The sequence below is a fragment of the Triturus cristatus genome, chromosome 1_2 (genome assembly GCF_964204655.1).
Source record: "Triturus cristatus chromosome 1_2, aTriCri1.1, whole genome shotgun sequence".
In the NCBI taxonomy this organism is placed as follows: Eukaryota; Metazoa; Chordata; class Amphibia; order Caudata; family Salamandridae; genus Triturus; species Triturus cristatus.
The window spans coordinates 1,114,677,043-1,114,699,333 of record NC_140580.1 but is presented as its reverse complement, the minus strand read 5'-3'; the positions used below and the strand labels follow the sequence as shown (position 1 = coordinate 1,114,699,333).

Genomic DNA, 22,291 nt, shown 5'->3' with positions numbered 1-22,291 from the left:
CGAGTTAAGCTGTGGAGATGAATAGCTGCACATTGACTGGAGCAAAGAATTCAGAAGACTGCTCGCATGTGTCTTTACAATTTGATCCTATTCAATAAAGATATAATGTTGATGCAACATGTATTGATAATAACCATTGCCTTCCAATCAGACCTCTTGGCTTGAGAGACTTGTTTTTATTGTACTCTCTCCCTCCATAGATTGTAGGCTTCATTTGCTCATCTTCAGCTTGTACCTGTTCATCAGCCCTGGACAGGCTGGGGCACTGAGTGGTATTTGTTCAGGGAGGTAACTCATCCTTTTCTCCTCCAGCTGGCCCTGGCACCCCAAAGCCTGTTGCGTTAAGGACTGGCCCTCTTCGTGTCACTTTGCGACTGTGGGGTCCTTATTCTGAAGCATATGGTTGCTCTACCACTGCCCTTGTGCGAGTTCTTAATTTGATCTGAACATGCCCTGCTCTGTACCTGTTTTCTTTAGTGCAGGTTGGTGGTTCCATTGTGGTCTAGTTAGGATTCTTGTTCGCCCTGGGGAGGTGAGCATCTTTCTTATGCAGTTTTTCATCCTTTATGGTCAGCTGATTGGCCCGTATGAGCCAAACTGATCCGCTGACCAATCCCTAAGGACCTTTTTGGTATTCTTCCATCTTGGCGCACAGGGACCCCCTTCCCACTTCTGGTGCTCCTGTGGGGCACATTTTGGGATGCTTTGCTCTTCTCTTTATGCTTGGGCCATGCAGAATTCCTTTTGTGTACCTCTGTGCACTTTAGTTTCAAGGGCCTTCTTCAGGGTTGTTGTTCTGGCCCCTGATGCTCGCTTCACAGCTGGGCCTTGGCTCATCTCCATCTACTGGCGCCTGAGCACAATGCTTCAGGGAAATCTGGGTAACTTAACGCTGTGACCAGGGCCCACTGACTCGTGCATAATTTACTCTTTTTTGCTAATTAAAATATTTTCCCTTGACTTACTTGCATGAATTATGCATGCTGTTGATTGCTCAGGCAAATCAGCGCAGAGAACTAAGGAGTCATTTCGGCACTGCAAGTGCTGCCAGCCGCCACTGGGAACATGCAAAGTGAAAATAATCCAGGTTTGGCTTTGCTTCTGATCGTGTATTTTAAGGCCGAGCCTACCAGACAGCGAAAGACATATTGTGGCCCAAACAAGAACATACAAAGGCTTAGACCCACCCACGGCTTTCCATTGGTTGGCTTTAATGGCAATCTCATTTGCCTGCTTCACATTCAATGGCTTATCTTGTCTCGGGCCCTCCACTGGATTGTTGCCAATTTTAGTGTCCTTCCACTGCTCAATGTTAGGGAACTCTTTTTTTGTTTTGTCTGAAGCACTCAACATGAATGCATGTGTTTTCCAGCTACCAATTTAGGGGCATATTATCAAGCCAGGCGATAAAATTATCGCCGCTTTAGCTGTGAAGGATATTGAACATGGGCTTCAATTGGAATTCCATAGAGCATATTATCAAGCCTATTATCCCCGTTTTAGCTGCAGTTTTATCGCCTGGCTTGATAGTATGCCCCTTAGTGTGCTCCTCTTCCCCTCTCTACTCTTCATGTTTTTCTCTCTCGTGAACTTATCCCCGCCCCTCTGTGATGTGCTCGCCCTTGTGTGCTTCTCCCCCTACCTTCCTTTCGCGTCAATGTGCTCTCTCTCTCTTGCCCGTTTGCTTTTCCCCCCAATGCTTCATGCTGCTCTCCCTCTCAGCCTGTTTGCCTTTCTGCACCCCCACCGATGCCTTATGTGTCGGTTTCCCCACCCATGCCCTGCATGTTTCCTCCTTCTAACTGTGCCCCCCTGTTGCTTCCAATCCCTCGCCTATGTCCCCGTGTTGTTTTCCCCACCAGCTTTGAAAAAAACATGTTTTTTGCACTTTTTTTTCTTTTTATTTACCGATCCAACTTTGATCGGTAAATAAAAATTTTAAAAGTGCCTCCGTCATTTCATTCGTGAACGCATGTGGAATGCACACGTCTACGAAATGACGCGGGTGGCCACGTCAAATGCTTTTTAAAAACCTCTTCTTTACCCCTGCTGGACAGCATTAGGAGTGCTTTACCGCATCGCTAAAAACCATTGGCAAGGCCAAAAAGTCCCAAAGACGCTTGTTTCAAGCGAGGACGGGTTCATCTGATACTTCATAGAAACAGAAAGTTTGTTCATTAAAACCTAAAATGGTAAACTAATCTTTAGGAAAGTTGAGATGGTTTGAGTATCACTGGTGTTTGCTTTAAAAAAAAAGTATTTCTTGGAAGGAAAACTGTTTACTTTCATCATTACTAGAAAGTTTACAGAAAACTTCAGTTTCAGTAGAAACATATTACTGATTTTTTTTCGCAGCTTATCACCTACCCTGTCTGTATGCAATGTGCAAAAACAAATTTAGCAAAAATATAAAAATGAAGGAGTGGCCGAGCATTCCAAGCACACCAGTCCTGGCACTGGCGTGTAGTCCTTTTATTGTGGTTGTTGACGCGATCAGGCAACGAGCCATCACTCAGAGTGCAAGAGAGCCAATGAATGAAGTGGACTGACCAGCCCCCCAAGCTGTATACCGAGATGGACAGAAGCAAAATGTAATTGAATAGTCAATCAATGATGTTATCAAATGAATGTGCATATATATGTTTATAATGAATTATTTTGTAAACATGAGGCTCGTGGCACAGCTAATGCTATCATGAGGCCAGACCTGAAGACTCAAGACCCCTCCATTCAAGCCTCTGCGATGCTTGCCCATTGCGACCAACCACGCATTAGCTGCCACTCATCCCTCTGATAGTGGGGTACACCGTACCTGGACCTTTGTCTCCTGCACAGCGGCCGCGTCCTTCTGCAGCAGTTGGTAGCCCAGGCTGGTGATTTCTTTCTTGATGCCAATCATGATGTCGGTGTAGTTCTCATAGCGCTTCATCTGATTGGAGAGGTTCATGACGCTTTCCTTCATGAAGTCGTTCTCTCGGGTTAGGTTTGTTTTAATAGTCTAGAGGAAGGAAAAGAAAGCCTGTTGGGTTGTGCACTGGTGGCGTGTCCTGGGTGGTCAGGCAGCTCACACAATTCTCGCTTTCCATTAAATATTCACATTTTCATTATTCTAACTAAAAATAGAAACTGGGAGCAGAGTACAGAAAAATGAGCTTTAATTTTGGGGTAGAAGCATTGAAAATTAGGGAGTACATTGACTCTTTAAACGTGCATTAGACTATCTTAAAGCACACATTATAAGTTTGCTTAACTGACGTGCAAGGTCCCACCCACCGTGACCTCATCAGTAAGATAACTCTTCTGTAATTGGCTGGGAGGCGGTACAGTGGGAGGAAGTTACGTTCAGAGCATCCTATGTCGTGGTCATGAGACATTTGCTGGAATGATGATGACATTTTGTCAGAAAGGATCAGTTTGGGGCTGGTTCGAAAGTGATCTATAGGACCAGATCTAATGATGTCATATAATTGCTAGGTGTAGGAGAGGTCATGAACTCATTGGAGGCCAGGCAGAATAATTTCTGGACAAAAATGTCTTCAGCGGTGATGGCACTGGGGGAATTTCAGAAGCTCAGATCCTACTGAGTAAAGAGGCATTCAATCATTCAATGGCTTTGAAGCATTGCTTGAGCTTAAGGCATCAGAGAGTTTATATGAGCTCCTGGCACAGGGAGCATCTCTTAGTTAATGGCACAGAGCCATTTATGAACCAGGATTGAGGAAGGAGATGAATGAGCAGGAAGCCACCAGCCTGAAGCTTGACCAACAGGCTTTGCCCTGTAACATAGGACCACTAGTGCCTAGCAGGGGTCCGAATAATTATTCTTTGTTACTAATAAACAAAGTTAGTTTGCCAAGGATTCACAGAACATTGATATATATATATAAACCACAGGGGCCTTGCTCACAGACCGTGGGCAAGGCCCCTGTGGCTGAAACGCGTTGGTTTGTCTTACAGCTGGAGGCGTAATGGTGGATTGTAAATAAATTAAAGAACTCTAAATCCTGAGTGCGGCGCAAACTTTGTTTTCAAAAATTAACTTACGCCACGGATTCGGCCTTGCGCAAGCACCCGATGTTGAGCGCTCAGGCCGGGATCCAATTGTGTGCGGGGATATATATATATAAACTTGTTTCAACCTTGTGTGCCTATTTATGCCCTGAATGGTCTGTTATTTATTGCATTTGCACTTTATACATTCATCACTTGAATATTATTATGAATCTTATGCAATCGTGACCTTCGTATATGGACAATCTCTGTAATTATGCACAAAGGTTAATGACTTCGTGAGGTTGAGCTTCTCTGGGAAACAAGTGAGACAGGTTGTTACAAGATCCTGTTTGCAGCAGCGGGTCTCTTGTGGAGCATCACTTTGGACATATATTTATCCCCCCAATACGTGATTGGTACGGTCTAATTTGATTTCAAGTGTATAGTCAAATATGACCTAAACCACTATGGTCTCCCCCACTTTTTCACATATATTTGTTTACCCTTGGCCAAACTATGATTTGAATAGTGGCCGTGTGAAAGGAGGTTTTACCTCTTTTTAATTATTTATTTGTAACCATTTTTTAACAATTGGCACTTGCACTAAATTTTTGTATCATTATTCATTTTATTAGCCTCTCTTTTTATCAGCTCATTTAGCATACGATCTCTTTATGATCAGGAAAATGCACTGTTAAGTAATTGACCACTAAGGTGTTATTCATTAATTATGTTTATGAATTTAATGGGCAGTAGAAGTCTGTCTCTGCTACTTAGAAAAAGTATTTCTTTTACATGCATTTTTTCTGTTCTTAGCAGTATGTTGTTTAGTTTCACTGTATGCTATATCAACAAAAACCGGGTCCTTAACGTGTCATGTGATCAAGGTCGTGGCAACACGGCCGAAACGTGTCATGCTGATCTTCACGAAATAAAATTGCACTAATTGATTTTGCAGCACGAATCCGAAGATTTGGATTAATGAGATGTTGATTTTTCATATATAATGACATGAACAAACTGCATGATGGATAATGCAGTACTTCACACACTAACTGTTTGGGCGTGACTTAGAACGTGGTCAGGTGGGTCCCACGCTACTTTAGGAGGATGGGCCAACACTTCTGAACTGAACGGAACTATAGCGCCAGAGGCATTTGAGAAAGGCTTCCGCCGAAACACATCATGCCAGGCTCTGAATTAACTGTGTTTTTGGCCCCGCCGTGTCCCCTTGACGACCTTATGGAGGAAGATTTTTTGGGAAGATATATATATATATACATATGCATAAAAAGTCCTTCTACGCTGATTCAGATGGGGATTGGTTTGGCATACTGCCTCAAGGCACACCTCTGCATTCGCCCACTTCTTGTATAGGTGTACTCCACATTGTGCCAGACACATACCAATTAGCCATCATTGCCATTTCTTTTATTCAGGTGACACGCGCTCCTCTCAATCACACATCCCCGTGCCAGGCAGATAAAACCAGTACAGACTTTTAAAGAGTTGGGGCACTTAAATCATGTTTCCTCTTGTGAACTATCTGAACTCTTTGTGTTTTTTAATCAACAGTGATCCACGGGAAATTCACATGACCTTAACAAACCACCAGACTGTCCATGACAGAGTCTGGACTTGCGCTATGTAACCGTATAGAATATATGCCAAGGACTTTTCACGATAACTTCTAGCCTTTGTTACCAGGTGCTGGTAACTTTGCTCATTGAGTTCTGCATAGACCTGTGAACCCCCTAGAAGTCACAAGATCACATCCTGGCAGTAAGTGGGATAACAGTAGCATCTGTATCAGTGAGAGATTTGCTATTAACATCAGATGTGGCCCCAGTTGCATTGCCAACCCCTCACACGTATGTCTTCCTGTTTTCCATAAAAATATCTCTTCATCAGTGAAAGATCTCGGTTGGAACCGGCCAATGCTGGACCCTTCCAAAGAGACATTCCACCCACTAGGACAGAATGTATCAAACCTTATTATGAGTGAGAGTTTGACTGTCAGCGCTGTATGAAGACAGCAGTCCTCCATCTTTTCGGTCACAAGAGCCGCTCTCTGAAGATGTGCCAAGATTAGGAAATCTTTAATGCTCATCTCATTGAGAGTCAAAACCACTTCAGCCGCAGTATTATAAGGAGGGTGAGTGGAAGGAAATGAAAAGATTAGCGTGCTTCCCGGACAGTGATTTTCTAGTGAGACTTAAGAGCGAAGGGAGTAGACGAGGACACCGAGGGTGACTTCGCTGGCCGCTGAACACTTCCAGATAGTTTCCAGCACTACTAACCCAGTTCGATAAGTTCTAACCTTCAAATAGAAGCTGGATTGTTGATGCACCTGGATCCGCAAAATTTGACAAAATAAGTCACAAATTAGCACACGGTACAATCAGCCTTGCCCACCAAGTCAAGACTTTATCTACTAGCTTGGTATTGCTAAGTGGCAGTAAACTGTTACTCACTGGGCTAAAGGTTTTACCATTCCTTCAATCTACACTGCATTTCCTGACGCCAAATATACTACATAAGGCTTGTGCCTTTTCAAGGGTTTTTGAGCCAGAGTTCTAATAGCAGGGAATGTCATCAATTTGGAACTCTTAAGGGAGAAAGAGTTATCTTTTAAAGCATGGTTGACGACAATGGCAACAGTCTCTCATTTCCAAACGTACCAGTGATTTGTTCCAGATGATGGATAATCCTGGCAGGCGCTCAAATGTAAAAAAATAAATAACAAGATGTCATCCGCATATAGTGATATTAGCAGGTTACAGGAAGTGATATTTATGCTTGGTGGGCATAGTCTTGCCTAGTTGTCCAAGCCAGGGGATCAAGGGAGATGCAGAATAAGATTGGTGAAAGGGGCAGCCCTGCCTGGCACCTCTATTTACGGGATGCAGTGGGGTGGGAGTCTGTTGAGTGTGATTCTCATCAATGGTCTAGGGTTCAAAAAAGGACCCAATATATGAAGCCCAATATTATCCCAATTCTGGTTAGTGTACCAAGGAGGAAGTCTCATACCAACGAGCCACGTGCTGTAGTAGCATCTAGGATCACTGCCACAGCATCTTGTAGTGTATCCTGCTGTTGTGTAAGGGACAAAAGAGCTAGTAACTTGTGGGCAGTGGCTCGACCAGGCATAAACTTTGATTAGTTTGATAGAGCAATGTCAGGCAGTAATTGTAGTAGTCTATCACCAAGGACCTAGCAAGGATTTTGTTGTCAACATTAATAAGCGAGAGTGGCCCGTATCAGGCACAGTGCTCCTGAGTGTTCAAAAGAGTCATCAGGAAGGCTCCTAAAGTGACGGGGGAGGACCGATGGCTTGCGCTTCCTCACACAGGATGTGCAGTGCTGCCAGCAGCTGTCAGTTCTTACAATCCGTTTCCAAAATAGCATATTAGTCTGAACCTCGCAGGGCTTTTCTTCGGCCTCCTTGGACCAACTTCCCCTTGCAGGAGATGGGTCCCGATCTTCCTGATGGTTGTACTACTGAATGTCAACCCCAGAATATCCTAGTACGAGAACATCCGGGACGGACTACCAAGGGACAATATATGAAAAGGTAAGTGCATATATGGAAGTATAGATTTACTATTCCTAAATCCACATCTATGTACATTAAATATATATGTCTGTCCCCAAGGTACATGTATGTGGAATTAGGTTTAGAAAATCTAAACTTACTTACCTGGCGGTATTTTATTTGAGATATTTTGTCCTTGTATAGTATCCTATTAATATTCCACCCTTCCTGACAGCTTCTGTATGTTCGACGTTGTGGTCATTAATTGAAAGCACATCCAAGAAGTAGCATTAAAATCCAATCAGATGTTTGAGTGGTGGGCAGTCTCATGGTACAGCATCATGTCCGAACAACAATGTTATACTTCTAGTGCACATCTTTGGCCTCTAGAGAATATTAAATCACCTAAGTGTAGACCATTGGGCCAGGAAGTAGGCCATATCTGATGTAGAGCATCTCTCTCGCTCTCTCTCACTAGCTCTCACTCTAACACCCGCCACTGCCCCCACTCCTCTCTCTTTCTCATTCTGGGTAGGCCTATCTCTCTCTCGCACCCTCACTCCTTCTCTAGATTTCTTTTCCTGTCTATACTTGCTCTGTCCGAGTATATCCCTCACTGAACTGTGAGTCCACAACACTGGCAGAAGCACACGCTACTAAAACTTAGTGAAACAGCACAGCACAACCCCAAACCACAGAAGCATAAGACCACTGCTTGAGCCACTCACAGACTGAGGGGAAGCTTGGAGTTCTTACAGCTTCTAAGTTGGTCATCTGAGATGCCACCTTGTTGATGTCAAGCATCAGGGGGAACCATGGCTTCTTACCTCTCCTATGTTAATCATCTGAGATGCCACCTTGTTGATGTCAAGCATCGAGGGAAGCTTGGCTTCTTACCTCTTCTATGTTAATCATCTGAGATGCCACCTTGTGGATGTCAAGCATCAGGGGAACCTTGGCTTCTTACCTCTTCTATGTTAATCATTTGAGAGGCCACCTTGTTGATGTCAAGCATCGGGGGAACCTTGGCTTCTTACCTCTTCTATGCTACTCATCTGAGATGCCACCTTGTTGATTTCAAGCACCAGGGGCAGCATTGACCTCCTTACCTCTTCTAAGTTGGTCATCTGAGATGACACCTTATTGATGTATGCGTGCACCTTCATTAAGTCCATACTGTACAGGGTCCCTTCCAGTAAATCGACCATGGACTGCAGCTGCAAAGCACAAAGAACAGAGTTAAGTTTACAAAGAATACCTCCCATCCGGGTCAGCAGTCAGCTAAAATGAATGACTTAGAGACAGGTGCAAAGAAACACAATGTCTGAGGATAAAGGCCTGAGACATCTTATGTTTGAAAATAAACATATTGTTTACATACATGTCTACAGCTCTGCATCTGTTAGCAAACGTGTTCTGAATCTAACAGTGCAAGATGCACACTTGGTTTGTGCACTATAAAGTAGGCAAGTGTGAGAAGAGAAATTTAACGCCTTATTTCTATATATTTAAACAGACTCCCTATATTTATTATAATAAGGGATCCTACCTGATGCGATTTCGCGGCTGGTGGTGGTAGTAGTGAAGGCAGGAGCCTGTTACAGGAGCAAGGTTGGGGAGAGCTATGTGTGTACAACAGAAACTCTGGGCAGTTGGAATAGGTTCTAATAATTTAGGAAAACATTGTGTAAAGTCAAGAGAGGATTGTTACCCTTTGCAGAATTACTCATTCTTGCTGGACGTATGAGCAGAGTGTCAAGACCGAGTCACCATTCCTGGCCGGCGGAATTCTACAGTGGAACATTTAGTGAAGGATCTTTATGTCCACTATGTGAAGAAGGCTTCCGGAGGGACTGAAACTTTCCTTCTACTGAAATATATGGAATAGTATACCAGTCTCTGATGAAATACAGGAGAGACTTTCTCCTTTTGCCCTCCAGGTGTGTTATACACATATCTAATTACAATTCGGTTCTGAAGAAGGTGGTGACATAATATTAAATACCACCGAAACGTGAGTCGACTGTCAGAGTGTTCAGTCCGGTGCCACTACAGCCGCAATTATAGAGACTTCACTGGTGCATTTAGGACGTCTCGCTTTTTTTCCGGATTGGTGTATGATGACTGTATGGTTTGCAGTGTGAGTGGGATGCTAGTAGAGAGTGTGATATAGTAGGTCAAATGGAGTTGAGATGTTTTGAGGTATAAGTATTTTAAATCTGTAAATTAATTTGTATAATGCTATCATTAAAAAATTAGCAATTTAGTGTATGATATGAAGAAATTAATAAATATCTGTTTTGTAATAAATACCAAATAATTAAGTGTCGGCGGTGAACTCCGCTCCGCTCACGGAGTTTGTGGAGTTTTCTGCACTCTGAGTTCCAAAAATCGCCGGTTCGCGTAGCGGAGAGTAGTTTTTTCCTCGCCTGCATTCGTCAATGTCAAGTTGGCGAGCGCGAGCGTTGATAATCAACCTCCCGGCGAGATTTCTCAATGCGGGCGGTCAGATTTCTCATTGCAAGTGGTCGCATATGCTTGCGACAGCTCGCATTGAGAAACCCCCTGCTCGCGTTGAGAAAGCTGTCGCTCAGGTAAAAATCTACTCGAGCGGCAAAGAAGAAGCAGCACCCCCCTTGCGCTGTGCATGATGCCGTTCGCGATGATTGTTGCACAGTACGGAAAAGCACCTGGCACTGACAATCACCGCAAACTGCATTTATCTAAAGAAACTCCGCCGCTCACGGAGCTCCGCGTAGCGCAGCCACGTTTTTTGTGCACTTCGCGGAGTTCCGTCCAAGGTTACAAATAATGGATCTTTGTAAAGAATGATAAAAAGAACAAAGAAATAAACAAAATATGGCAACGTAATATGCTATATATAAACACAAAAACATAGTGTGGTCTGGGTTTGTTGAGTTTGCTCCTTAGTGAAAGAGATTGAGGCAGGTAGGACCACTTATTATAATTATTTGTGTATTTTTACCCCTGCTCCTATGCCTTTCCTATATATAGTGGACTCCCAATATGCCATTTCTTCTTTTTTATTTTTCCCCTCCTCTGAGAGACAGATGGAAGACTGATTAGACAGCCACTTTCTTACACTGTTTCTCTTGGGGTGGTGACATCGGGCAAGTTGGAGTCACAGTGACGTAATCACCGTCATTGACTAGAGGCTCCTTGAGAGGGCCGCACATACCAGAGTGGTCTTCCCGATACTGTTGGTCCCCTATGAATATGTGACATCAGGAAAGTGGGGGATGAGAACAAGGAGGTGTTCCAAGGCCCGCACATCAGGGGTCAGGGGGTGCTTTTGGATGCATATAGTCCACTGGAGGAGTAACAATGCCTCCGTAACCTAGTGTCGCCTAGAGCCTATTCCTGCGCAAATGAAAAGGACAAAGACTTGGTTAAGCCATTACCCTGAAGACACAATTATTTTGTGTTTTCAGTTATTGCGTGCACATGATTTATTCCAAACTCTGGACATGTGAGGGTGATGTACACAAGGGGGTTGTCTTCCCACTAGTTCCTCACTTCAATCAGATGGCGCCATCTTGTGCTCTGAGGTACTTCTGCTTTACTCACAAAGCCCACAGGCTTGAAGATGCGGGCCAGGCTTCTCTAAATATTTATTTACATATAGTCATGAATATGAAGCGGATGGTGCTTGGGGAAGAAGGGTAGCAGATCTTGAAGGAGGAAGGGTGGAGGTAAAAGGAAGAGAAAACAGAGGGGATGGTGAGAGAATCTAGGCACTACAAGGACTGGCCATACACATATCAGGGTTGTGAACTGTGCCCTTAGTCGCGTAGAAGATTGGGACGCCACTAACCTCCATTGCATTGTGTTTCGAGCCGTTCAGTGTATGGGTCAGATGCAGTAGCTAGACACCTCTCAGGTTTCCGGCCATTTTAAGTTGTGCCAGAATCGCACAAGTGCAAAAATAAGAGATATCCTTGGTAAGGCAACCTTTGTAGCTTCAGTAACAAGCATTTGCAATGGAATAGGTCTCGCATTTACAAGAGTTTGAGCTATTAGCATTGTAAATGACAATGCCTTTTATTTGTTTTGAAAACCTGCAAGCGGTGCGTAAACGCGTACTTTGGGCTTATAGTCCTTGCTTATGAGAAGCAAGGCTGGCAGTAAAAGAGGCGCAGTTACTGCCAGCCTTGCTTCTCATAAGCAATGACTAGAAGTACAAAGTGTGTGCTTCCGCGACGCTTGCAGGTTTTCAAAACACATTAATAAAAGGTATTGTCATTTATAATGCCAATAGCTCAAACTCTAGCAAATGTGAGACCTATTGCATTGCAAATGCTTGTTTTCTTCACTTTTAGCCATGTTGCAACATGGCTAAGAAACCTTGGCAAAGCCAACAGTTCTCACATAGAGAGGACCTATTGACTTTGTCAAATGATTCACCCTTCACAGAGCGGTATTTTTTTTAATGATCCGTGCAATGGATGAATTGCAGCTGGAAACAGTATGCTACATGTGCACCGCCAGGGTCTCTCGGAAAGCAAGACTCCGCTGGTTCATTTTTGATGTTTTGGCTCATTACATCTTCGCACAAAGCATTTATTTCAGGTTACAGATAGGTTAGTGAGTTAAACTATCGCCACTGAAACATGCAGTGATATGAAGGTTACATTTTTGAACCCCCGTAAGGCCATGTGAGCATTTCTTCCTTCTGAAGTCAGTAAATTGACTAACTAACCTCGGTAAAAGAAACACCTTTTATTTGCGGCACTTAAACACTACAGAAATGTAGCGCGATGATCTCTATAATAGCAAATGCTGATTTCAAAACGATCTTTTGTTTGAGATTGAGTTAAAAAAAATTGGGGGCATTGCATTGTGGGGACTGCCTGATTTCTATCCCCGATTGGAATGTTGCAGTCTCCATAAGTGTAAAAGGGCGTCCTTCGCTGAGCTTGTTCTTAATGTTCTTTGCCCCACCAAGGACGCAATACACAGCACAGCAGCATATACAGAACTGCAGCATATTGTGCATACAGAAGAGTGCGTTTTTAGGGCTCGCGCCCTGCGTTGCACTGCGCAACAGTGCTCGCGCAGGCGAGAGCCCTTTTGTCCAGGGTTTGAAAACGGACCCTGGAATCGCACACGCTCGTGCGTATGCTTTTCCTTTTAGGTTCCGCTATTGGGCTTTGTGTGCATGTTTTTTTAAAACAGAGCACGCAATAGGCCAAAGGTGGGCGCATTGCTCCGCCCATGGCCTATTTGTGTCTGTTATGTGCACCAAAGCCCATATGTTTTCAATTATCGTGCCCAGACACAGGCACGATAATTGAAAACACATATGGCTCGCAGTGGCGCGCGCGCGCCACTCGCGGGCGTGTTTTATTTTAATTTTACATTAGCGATGGCTTTCACGATCGCTTTTTATGTTTGGAGACTTTCGGAGGCAGCCACGGTGGTCACGGTAGAGAGTGTCGTTCTTCCTCTTTGTTTTTGGAGCTCAAATACATGTTAATTTTCCCTTATACTAATGAGACATAACGAGAATTATGGATTTACAAGATGTTAGTGGCCTCACGATGACTTTTAGGCAGTCCATTTATACATGGATGCGTAGTTTCGTAGCTGTAATTGTATCCCTTGCGGATTCCTTTCAGTCTGTCTTGGGTATGGACCCAACAAAGTGCAGCTGGCTTTTTAGACCTGTGCTGGTAGGGAGCATTACAACTTCAAAGCTGCGCGCGAAAACGAATGCCACCTAAAACAAGCACTTGCAGTGCAATAGGTCTCGTGTTTGCTAGAGTTTGATCCATTGGCATTGTAAATGATAATGCCTTTTATTTATGTTTACAAAACCTGCAAGAGGTGCGTAAATGTCGCTTGCAGGTTTTATAAACGGATAACTAAAAGGCAGTATTGTTTATAATGCCAAGAAATCAAACTCTCGCAAATGCGAGATCCATTGCACTGTAAGTGCTTGTTCTAACAAGTACTAACTGTTCAAAACGTCATCCCAACCTGTGCTAGAAGGCACATTAACCCTCCAGGCTATTTTACAATAAGCCAAAACTACATCCTCCATCTTGAAGACTAGCGGCCACGTGTCTTTGTTTTCTTTGGCATGTGCATCTTGTGCAGGTTTTTTTGTTAATTACTCACTCCACTGCAAACCCAAAAATATAAATAACAACTTTATACTTTATAACCGCATTAGCTTTAACTTTTTTAAATGCAAGACCGATTGCATTGCAAATGCTTGTTCTGTATGTTTCCTGTTTACCTTGAAAACAGGAAGTTTTGTCATTGTCTTCTGTTTAAATAGATGGAAAGGCTTTGAAGACTAGCTGTGTGGAAGCTAAGGAGCGGATATTTTGACAGTTACATCGCTTCTGAACTTTACATTTGTTTGTATGAATCTAGAGGATGAATACAGACATTGTGTTTAATAACTTTTACCCCAAGTAAGTTCAATATCCAGTTGCTAATAATGCTTATAAATCACAAATACATTTCAGCTTTTTTTACCCTCCATTTTCCAAAAAGCATAAGTTGCAGAGACCGGATGTAACGTGACAACTTAAAACGCAATTATAGCTTCTTGCCGACATCCTCCCTACCCATGGAGAAAACTAGTGTCCGCAGTAATTCTCACACAGCAGAACGAAAGGATTGGGCCTTGAAAGTGTTAATTTAGCATCAGGTGAGAATTATATCCTAACCACACCTGCTCACCTCTCAGTTTATAAAATGGCAGGCCACACTATAGCTACTATACACCGAGCATTGCCTAAGGAGGGAGTGCAGGAGAATGGTGGCGAGTGTATCTTACCTGCACTTGCCCTGTATGTTAGCAAGATTAGCAAAATACTCTGCAAGGGTCTTCGGTGTCGGATGTTAACAGAATGCATTCTGGGTATTGTAGTTCTCGGGTGCGACTCAGTGTGTGCCCGGGAAGCTGTCTCATCCCGGGCTGCCACATACGACGGGGGGGGGGTCAATGGGTGTTGCACGCCTGGGCTGGGGGGCTATGGGGAAGAAAGGGCAAGCGGCAGCCTCCCACCACAAAGGTCATGACGCTGGAAGCCAGGCTGAGATTAGGAGCCCTACGTGACAATCGGCATTACATTACATACGTCCGTAAAGTAAATGGGGAAAATCTGGAACCAGTTAAGTGGATGGTAATGCTGAGGGCCCCAGTGTGCTCCAGCCGTGCCCCACCCCGGCCCCCATGGCTCTTTAAAGTGCACCTGGCTGGGGCGGGCAGGAGGCTGCGAGCACGGAGTACTGCCGAAGGCCCTGCTGCTGCAGAGTGTCCATTGGTTGTACGGGCCAGGTCTCCCCCTGCGGTAGAGGGAATGACTGGAGGGGCTGGGGCAGAGGCGCAACTAGAGCCACATTTCGGGGGGGGCTACTAAAAATTTCGGGGGGGGGGCTAATTCTTCCAGCAATAGTCAATGGAGATGCAGGGGCTCTAAGGAGGAGTGAAAAAACAACAAAGCCTTGTTAACACGCAGATGGTCTTTTAAAGACCTCTGAAGTAGTCGGTGCAGCTGTGTGTGTGCCTGGGTAGCTGCCTCCTCCTGGGCTGACACACAGGAGGGGGGGCAATGGGCGTTGCACGCCTGGGCTGGGGGCTATAGGGAAGAAAGGGCAAGCGGCAGCTGCCCACCACAAAGTTCATGACGCTGGCAGCCCGGCTGAGATTAGGGGACATACGTGATGATCGGCATTAAATCCATGATGCCGATGTAGCTTCCTAGAAGTAACGCGCAAAGCTAATGCAAATGAAAATGAAAATGCCCGTTCATACTGCGCCTCGCGCCTGTCAGTTGCCTACATCCCTGGAACCCTTTGGTTCAGGGTGCGGGCGGTAAAGGAGGGAAGAAAGCATGCCGCCGGTAAATTTCATAACCGCTGCGTGGGAGAGGAGCAGGGCTGGGCCGCTCCGGCGAGGGAACTGCACCGCGAGCCCAGATTTATAGGTCCAGCTGTGAGGACGACTGCCCCAAACCTTGGGCCTTTTGTACCGAGAAAATAGATGACACAGTGCAACACACAAGGTCGACGACAATAGCAGGGATGCGCATTAGATCCAGTTACAGACATCTGCCTTCTAGGCAAGGCTGGAAAAAGGGAGGAAAAGCTGCATTCCCTCCAAAAAATCACAAGGGGGGGGTAGGTAATCGAAGCAGCAAGTTATTATAGTAACAGGGGTTTGTCATGTTTTTCTTAACCTATGTACATTTCCATGTGAGCTTCCCCTACAAGCTGTGGTGGATCCGCCTCAAAGCAAAAGATTTACACACTCAAGCATAAAGTCACAAAAACATCGAAAAGAAGCGCATAATACATCCCGCCCCCCCCCCCCAAAAAATGAACAGCAAGTCTAGAACGGAGTAACAAGCAACAAAAAGATGTGCGGCCATGAGACGCGCTCTGTGGTGGGGGAGGGGGAGGAACGTTGAAGCACGAGCAAGACGGAGAGGCGGAGTAAGGCGCGCGCGCTTGTGCGCGTAACCGCGCGCTCTATGCCTCACAAAAAGTTGTGGTCGGCTTTTTGAAGTCCAGTAACTAAAAGTCTCGCCAGCGCAGCACATGCGCTGGCTCAGACGTGACCTAAAAAGGAATAGAGCAAGCGTATTTTGCTTATGGGGCTCAAATTTTTTAGTAATTTTGCTATTTTTACAATAAATAATGGAGCAGCGGAAGTGTGCCTCAATTCTAGTTCTATGGCACAGATGCGAAAAGGTAAAGCTAAATTTGGTTGCTCTGATCCTTAATGCATGTGCTGCATACATGTTGGAAAATCGTTTTTTTCTCAATTTTTTGCTTTAGTCCAAAACTGTTTACAATGTGGCTCAGAATAAGTTTGAAACAAATGCACTATACTTTATTCACCAAAAAGCAAGCAGAAAAAAAATAACCCAGGAAATAAATCTATCTATCTGTCTGTCTGTCTGTCTGTCTGTCTGTCTGTCTCATTTTGCACCTCGAAGGTCACCAGGTGACAGCTGTTGTCCATACACTACAGATGAACCACTCCTGCAGTATTATCTTTGCAGTGAGAGCCATCCGCCCATCCCCTTTCCACCCTCCCAAGTCACAGGTCCTGATTGGTTCCTGCACAGCATCTCCACTCCCAGCTGGAATCACAAGGTCACAGTGAGACATGTTTTTACTCTGAGCCATTAATCTCCTGCTGCCAGCTGCAGTGCGGGCAGTGCCTATAGCTGGACCAAGGTCACTGAGCTCTGGACCAGCACTGGACTGGGGAAACCAAAGTCAGCCTTGAAGAAAATGCTCAAACCAGTTACACCATCTCCTCCCCCTCCCACTGACTCCCTTTCCTCCCTCCCTTTCTCTCCTCCCTCCCTGATTGCCTTCTCTCTTCCTCCCCCCTCTCTCTCTTGAGGCCTTCTTATGTCTGCGAGGAGCTGGGGCAGTAACAGAGGCACCAGGACCACCCAGCCCACCAGTGAAAGGCTCCATGTCCAGTCTTGAATTCCACCTTAATTGTTACAGTGCTTAATTTGTAAGATAATAAGTGCCGGTGCCCATAGCACTGCTCAAAAGGCAGCAGCTGGTGATATTAAATGTCCCCACACCCAATACCAAAACTGCGTATCCTGGAATCCACCTCTTGACTCTTAAATCCACTACCAGACACTCCCGGCCCCTTCATCTCACTCATGCAGGCTTCTGGTTTCCCCCTTGCTGATGTTTTTTCCGCCTTCCCCTCCATCTTCTTTCCCATCTGTTTGTTTTCCTTCTCTTGCTCTGGGGGAATGTCTGATAAGTAAAAATAAGCACCAGTGGGCCCCCACGCGCCCCAAAATAAGTGGCAGTGGGCCTCACTAACCTAAATATAAGTGCTGGTGGGCACCACCACAACCACCAACTTAAATTACACACTAGAGGGGATATTTACAATGAAATGGTGCAGTACAGCATTGCAAGCAATTTAGCTGCAATGAGCTGCATCATTAAAAAAATTCAGGGAAGTGCTATATTAACAAGAATACGGCGTACCCCTGTGCTTTACCTCTGCGCCGGCACTAAAAAAGCTACCTAGCACCAGTGCAGGCACCCTTGCAACATTGTTTAGGGAGGATTTTGTTTGTGCAGGAAAGGGCACCTTCCTGCACAAAAACAATCATTAATGGCGTTTGCTCCTTCTATGTGTGCCGCAGAATGCAGCACACATGGAAAGTGCAAAAAACCTTGTTGCGCCACTTTAACACCTCCTTTTGAAAGGTGTTTTTGGTGCTGGCAACGATTTACAGATCTTTGTAAATCTGGGGCACTGCCAAAAAGCAATGGGTGCCGCGTGGGAACGCCCACAGCAACACCCATTGCACGCCCCTTCTCAGCAGAAAACTGCGTTGAGGAGGGCCATATTTACAAGGCGGCAATAAGCCCTACAAAGTTGCCTCGTGCTGCATTGTAAACATGGAGCAGGGCACAGCCCACCGGAGCGTCGGAAAAATGACACTGGTAGCACTACGCCCTTGTAAAGCTGCTCCTTGTTGTGCAAGCACTACATTCAATAGCAACTACAAATGTGTCATGATGGCCAGCTTGGGGAGTGAAGGTGAGCTTGTGCCACAGAGTGCTTTTCCACACCTAGCTCACGATTTTTCTTTTACAGAAAATTGCATTTCTGGCATTTGTATTTGGAATCGAGAATGGTTGTGAATTTCTATCTCTTAATAATTAAATAATATTCTACATTTCAAAGCAGCACCAGTGGACCCTCAGTGCTCTACAGTCATTGCTGGGATGCAAAGTTATGAGCTAAGAGAGAGAGCGAGTTTATGAGACTCGAAGAAAGAAGTAAGTCAAAAAGAAGTACCTTTATGAGCATTTGACACAGAAGCGAGCAGTGCTAAAGTGGTAAAAACAGAAGTGCTGGTGCCCAAAGTTTATCTCAGAAGTAAGCACTATCCCGTGTTGGGCGAAACCGCCTTAACCACAGAGCCTAAACTACACTTGGCTAAACAACGAAGGTGGAACCATGCCCGTCTAAACCACGCATCTGCCTTTACCACGCATCTGCCTTTACCACGCATCTGCCTTTACCACGCATATGCGTGGTTTAGACGTTAGTGGTTGTTAGCGCTCTAGACTTGGAGCAAATGAGCAGAGGGTCGGAGGTGTTGCAGTTTGGGCATAGGGTCGGAGGCGACTTCCTGCCCGGACGAGGAACGCCTTGGGGAGTACAATTTATTTATTTGGGAGTTTTGGGGTCGGGGAACTTTTTGGGGTTTTAGGGCTCAGGGAAGGTGGTCAAGGTACCTTATAGGACAGGGAGGACGATTATAAGGCTCAGGGTGGGAGGTTGGGTAGGGTGCAGGACAGTGTTTGAGGGCTTCAGGATGGGGGAAAGGGTACCCTTTATAGCTGGGGGGATGGATTTAGGGGTAGGGTGTTTTTTAGGTCTGAGGTCAAGGTTTTAGGGCTCATGGAGGGGGCTGGAGGAGTTGCTTTCAAGGCTTGGGGCCAGGTATTAGGGCAGAGGGTAAGGGAGGGCTGGGGTGTTTTTAGGGCTTGGGTGGGGTTCGTTTTAGGGTTAGGGTCTTAATAGTCAGGGCGGGGGGAGGCTAGGGTGTTTTAGAGCTAAGGTTGAGGTCATACTTAGGGCAGGTGGTTGGGTTTTAGGGCTCAGGGTGGGGCCTAGGGCAGAACCATAGCCACGCATCTGCCTTTATCAATTATGCCACTACAACAAAATTTGTTGTAAAGTCATGCATGGTTAAGCCATGCGTGGTTAAGGCATGCATGGTTAAGGCATGCGTGGTTAAGATGTGGTCATTGTTAAGACCGCATTGTTCAGGCACACGTGGATTGGGTTTGCGACATACAACCAGGGTTGGGCTTACAAATACCAAGGCTGCTTAGTCTAAATTCCATCTCATCCCTCTTTCAGCCACCACCAAACACTTCCTGCAACTTTATGTCACTCTTTAAGGTTCTTTCTCATCCCTTCTTTCTTTCATCAATATTTCCCATCTTTCCGGTTCTCCTTCTTTTCCCCTTTTGTGTTTTGTCTCTCTCCTACTCAGGGTCAAAGTCTGATAAGGAAAAATATGTGCTGGTCCCCAAAAATTTGTGTTGATGGGCCCCACCTGCAACCAGCAACTCAAATTACGCACTGGGAGCGTGCCAATTAATTCACTAGCTTTACGACCACTGGATGCATAAAAGAGTAAAAACTATAGAAGGTTTATGAGAATCTGACAGATTAAAAAAAGAGACTGCATGTACAAGCATCGGAGAAAGAACGGAACCTAAAAAGGCAGTAAGATGACGAGTTTTGGAGACAAGAGGATGTCACAGGGGATTGCAAGTTTAAGAGCATCAGAGGCAGGAGAGAATCAAAAGAGACAGCAAGATCACAAGCATGGAAAGAGGAATGAGAGACACAAAGTAAAGGAATATCAATGACATGATAGAGCTAAAACAGAAACCAGGATTGCAACCATTGGTAGCAAAAAGAGAGAACAGATGTGAGCATTGGAAAGAATCAAAAACACACCTAATCTACAACTGCCAGACAATAAAGATTATTAAGCAACATCAACTTTACAAGCACTGGAGAACAGAGAAATCAAAAAGAGGCAGGCCGTCATTGTGCAACTAAGGTAGAAGAGAACCAGTAATCACACCAGGAGAACGTGCCTCAAGATCAAAGCCTTCCAAAAACACACACTAAGCTTAGACCATCCGAGACAAAAGAGAGTCAAAAACATCAGCAAAGGTACGAGCTTTGAGATACGAGACTGCAGCTGGAGGCAGGAGGAAGCCGATCAATACACCAAGATAAAGACCACTGGAGACAAGAAAGAGTCAAAAACAATGGCTAGTTTATGAGCATTGGGCCCAATAAAAAGACACCAACTTTACAAGCACCAAAGACATGAGGAAGTCAAAATATAAACCAAAGCTTTGGAGAGAGGGAGATGGGAAAGTAAGTTTATGAGTATTAGAGGCTGGAGCAGTGTTGTCTTAAGGATTTTGAGGCCTGGGCAAGACATATTTTGAGGCCTCTCTTCGGAACAATTTTGAATTTATTAACCATTCTGTGCACGCATAATGCAGAAAAATCTTAAACTATGCTAAACGTTCAGAAACTGAATCACACAAACCAGCTGACATGTCTTGCACTGGGCCAAAAAATATCATCGCGATTTCATTGGAAGTGGAAGGGCTGAGGTAGAAAAATAGATAGGAGTGAGCTATAGCAATATATCACCTTCTTAGGGGGGCCCTTTAAAGCTGGAGGCCTTGGACTATTGCCCACTTTGCCCATGCCCTAAAACGTCTCTGGACGGTCCACAAGTTTGCTTATGGAAAGCAGTGGCTGCCAGCAAGGCTCGCGAGGGCAGGGCGGGCGCGGGGGGGGTGGGGGGATGCTCAATGTAAAATAAAAAAATAATAAACACTTACCTTGCAGCCGGGTCCTGCGTATCTACTCCTGCTCTCCTCTGTCAGACTCCAGGAACAGGAAGCACAGCCAGGCTCCCCTGATTCCATCGCAGCGTTGTGATTGGTAAGCACCCAGGCTCAATGCTACAATGCAGCATAGTGGTTAGTCTGAGCATCGTGGTTCGATGCTCAGTCAGGGAATGGTGGCCCGGACATGCTCTCCAGGCTGCATCACGCAGGCAGTAATGCAGCTGTGTGGAGAACAAGGAAAGTGCGCATGACTGTTTGGCCGGTCCCAGAGGGCCTGCCAAATCGTATGTGCACTTAGGAGTGGGCAAACCACTCCTCCACTGCCCTGCTCCAAGAGCAGAGCAGCCCCACTCACCCGCAAAGCAGCACAGAAACATAAAATGACAATAACTTAAAGTTATTATCATTTTATATTTCCTTTGTTTGCACTGCTTAAAAGCAGTGAGGCAACGCTCCGCCGCCATAGTGGTAAAGAAAGTATTGGGGTTTGGAGGGGTCAGACTTACGAATCCCGCTTCAGTCTAAGCAACAGCAGGGAAAGTGTGGAACTTTGGAGGGGTCAGATTTACTATTCCCAATCCTATCAGAACAACAACAGAGGAAGTGTTGGGCTTTCCTAAATTTAGGTTTACTATTCCCACTCCAAACTAAGCATCAAAAGGAGGTATCAGACAGGCCACAGAGACAACGAGAGTATGACAATGGAGACGAGACGGAGCCAAAACACAGGAGGTTAACCACCATCAGAGACAATACAGACAAAAACAATAGCAAGTTTACAAGAACGGGAGACAGGAGAGAACTAAAAGAGACAGCCAGTTGATGTGCCTTGGAGAAGGCAAAGAGCCAATTGACACACCAAGTGTACAGCCATCAAGAGCAGAGGTGGCCAAGCAATACACCAAGTGTCTGACCGACAGACGCAATGAGAAGAAATGGGGAGTTTATGAGAATCGCAGCTAGGAGGAAGCCAGAAGAGGGAGTAACTTCATGAACACGGGAGGCAGAAGGGAGCCAATAAACACACGGCGTATATGACCATTGGACGAAGGAGTCAAAGGCAATAACCAGTTTATGAGCACAGGACAGGGTCCCAGGTTTCAGCAAGTGTACGACCTTCGAGAGAAGAGAGCGCCAAGAAAGACAAGTTTACAGTCACAGACAAGAGAGCGTCAAAAGCAAAGGGAAGTTTATGAGCAATGGGCAGAACGCACAGTCATAAGACAGTAAGTGTGAGAGCATTGGAGAAGGATAGAGTCAATAAAGACAGAAAGTATGTGAGCATCGGAGGAAGCCGAAAGTGACATCCAGTTTACGCGCCATCAG

The 22,291-nt window shown here is 45.2% G+C and overlaps 1 protein-coding gene across 1 annotated transcript in view; it reads right to left on the bottom strand.

Moving 5' to 3' along the window:
• The window catches only part of OLFML2A (olfactomedin like 2A), a 262,018-nt gene that overhangs the window by 87,847 nt on the left and 151,880 nt on the right, over positions 1-22,291 (bottom strand). Inside the window, exons 3-4 of the mRNA XM_085613763.1 lie at positions 8,638-8,745; positions 2,813-2,998 (exon numbers count right to left, since the gene is read on the bottom strand). Of these exons, the coding sequence (XP_085469889.1) occupies positions 2,813-2,998; positions 8,638-8,745 (294 nt within the window). The remainder of the gene's footprint in view (positions 1-2,812; positions 2,999-8,637; positions 8,746-22,291) is intronic.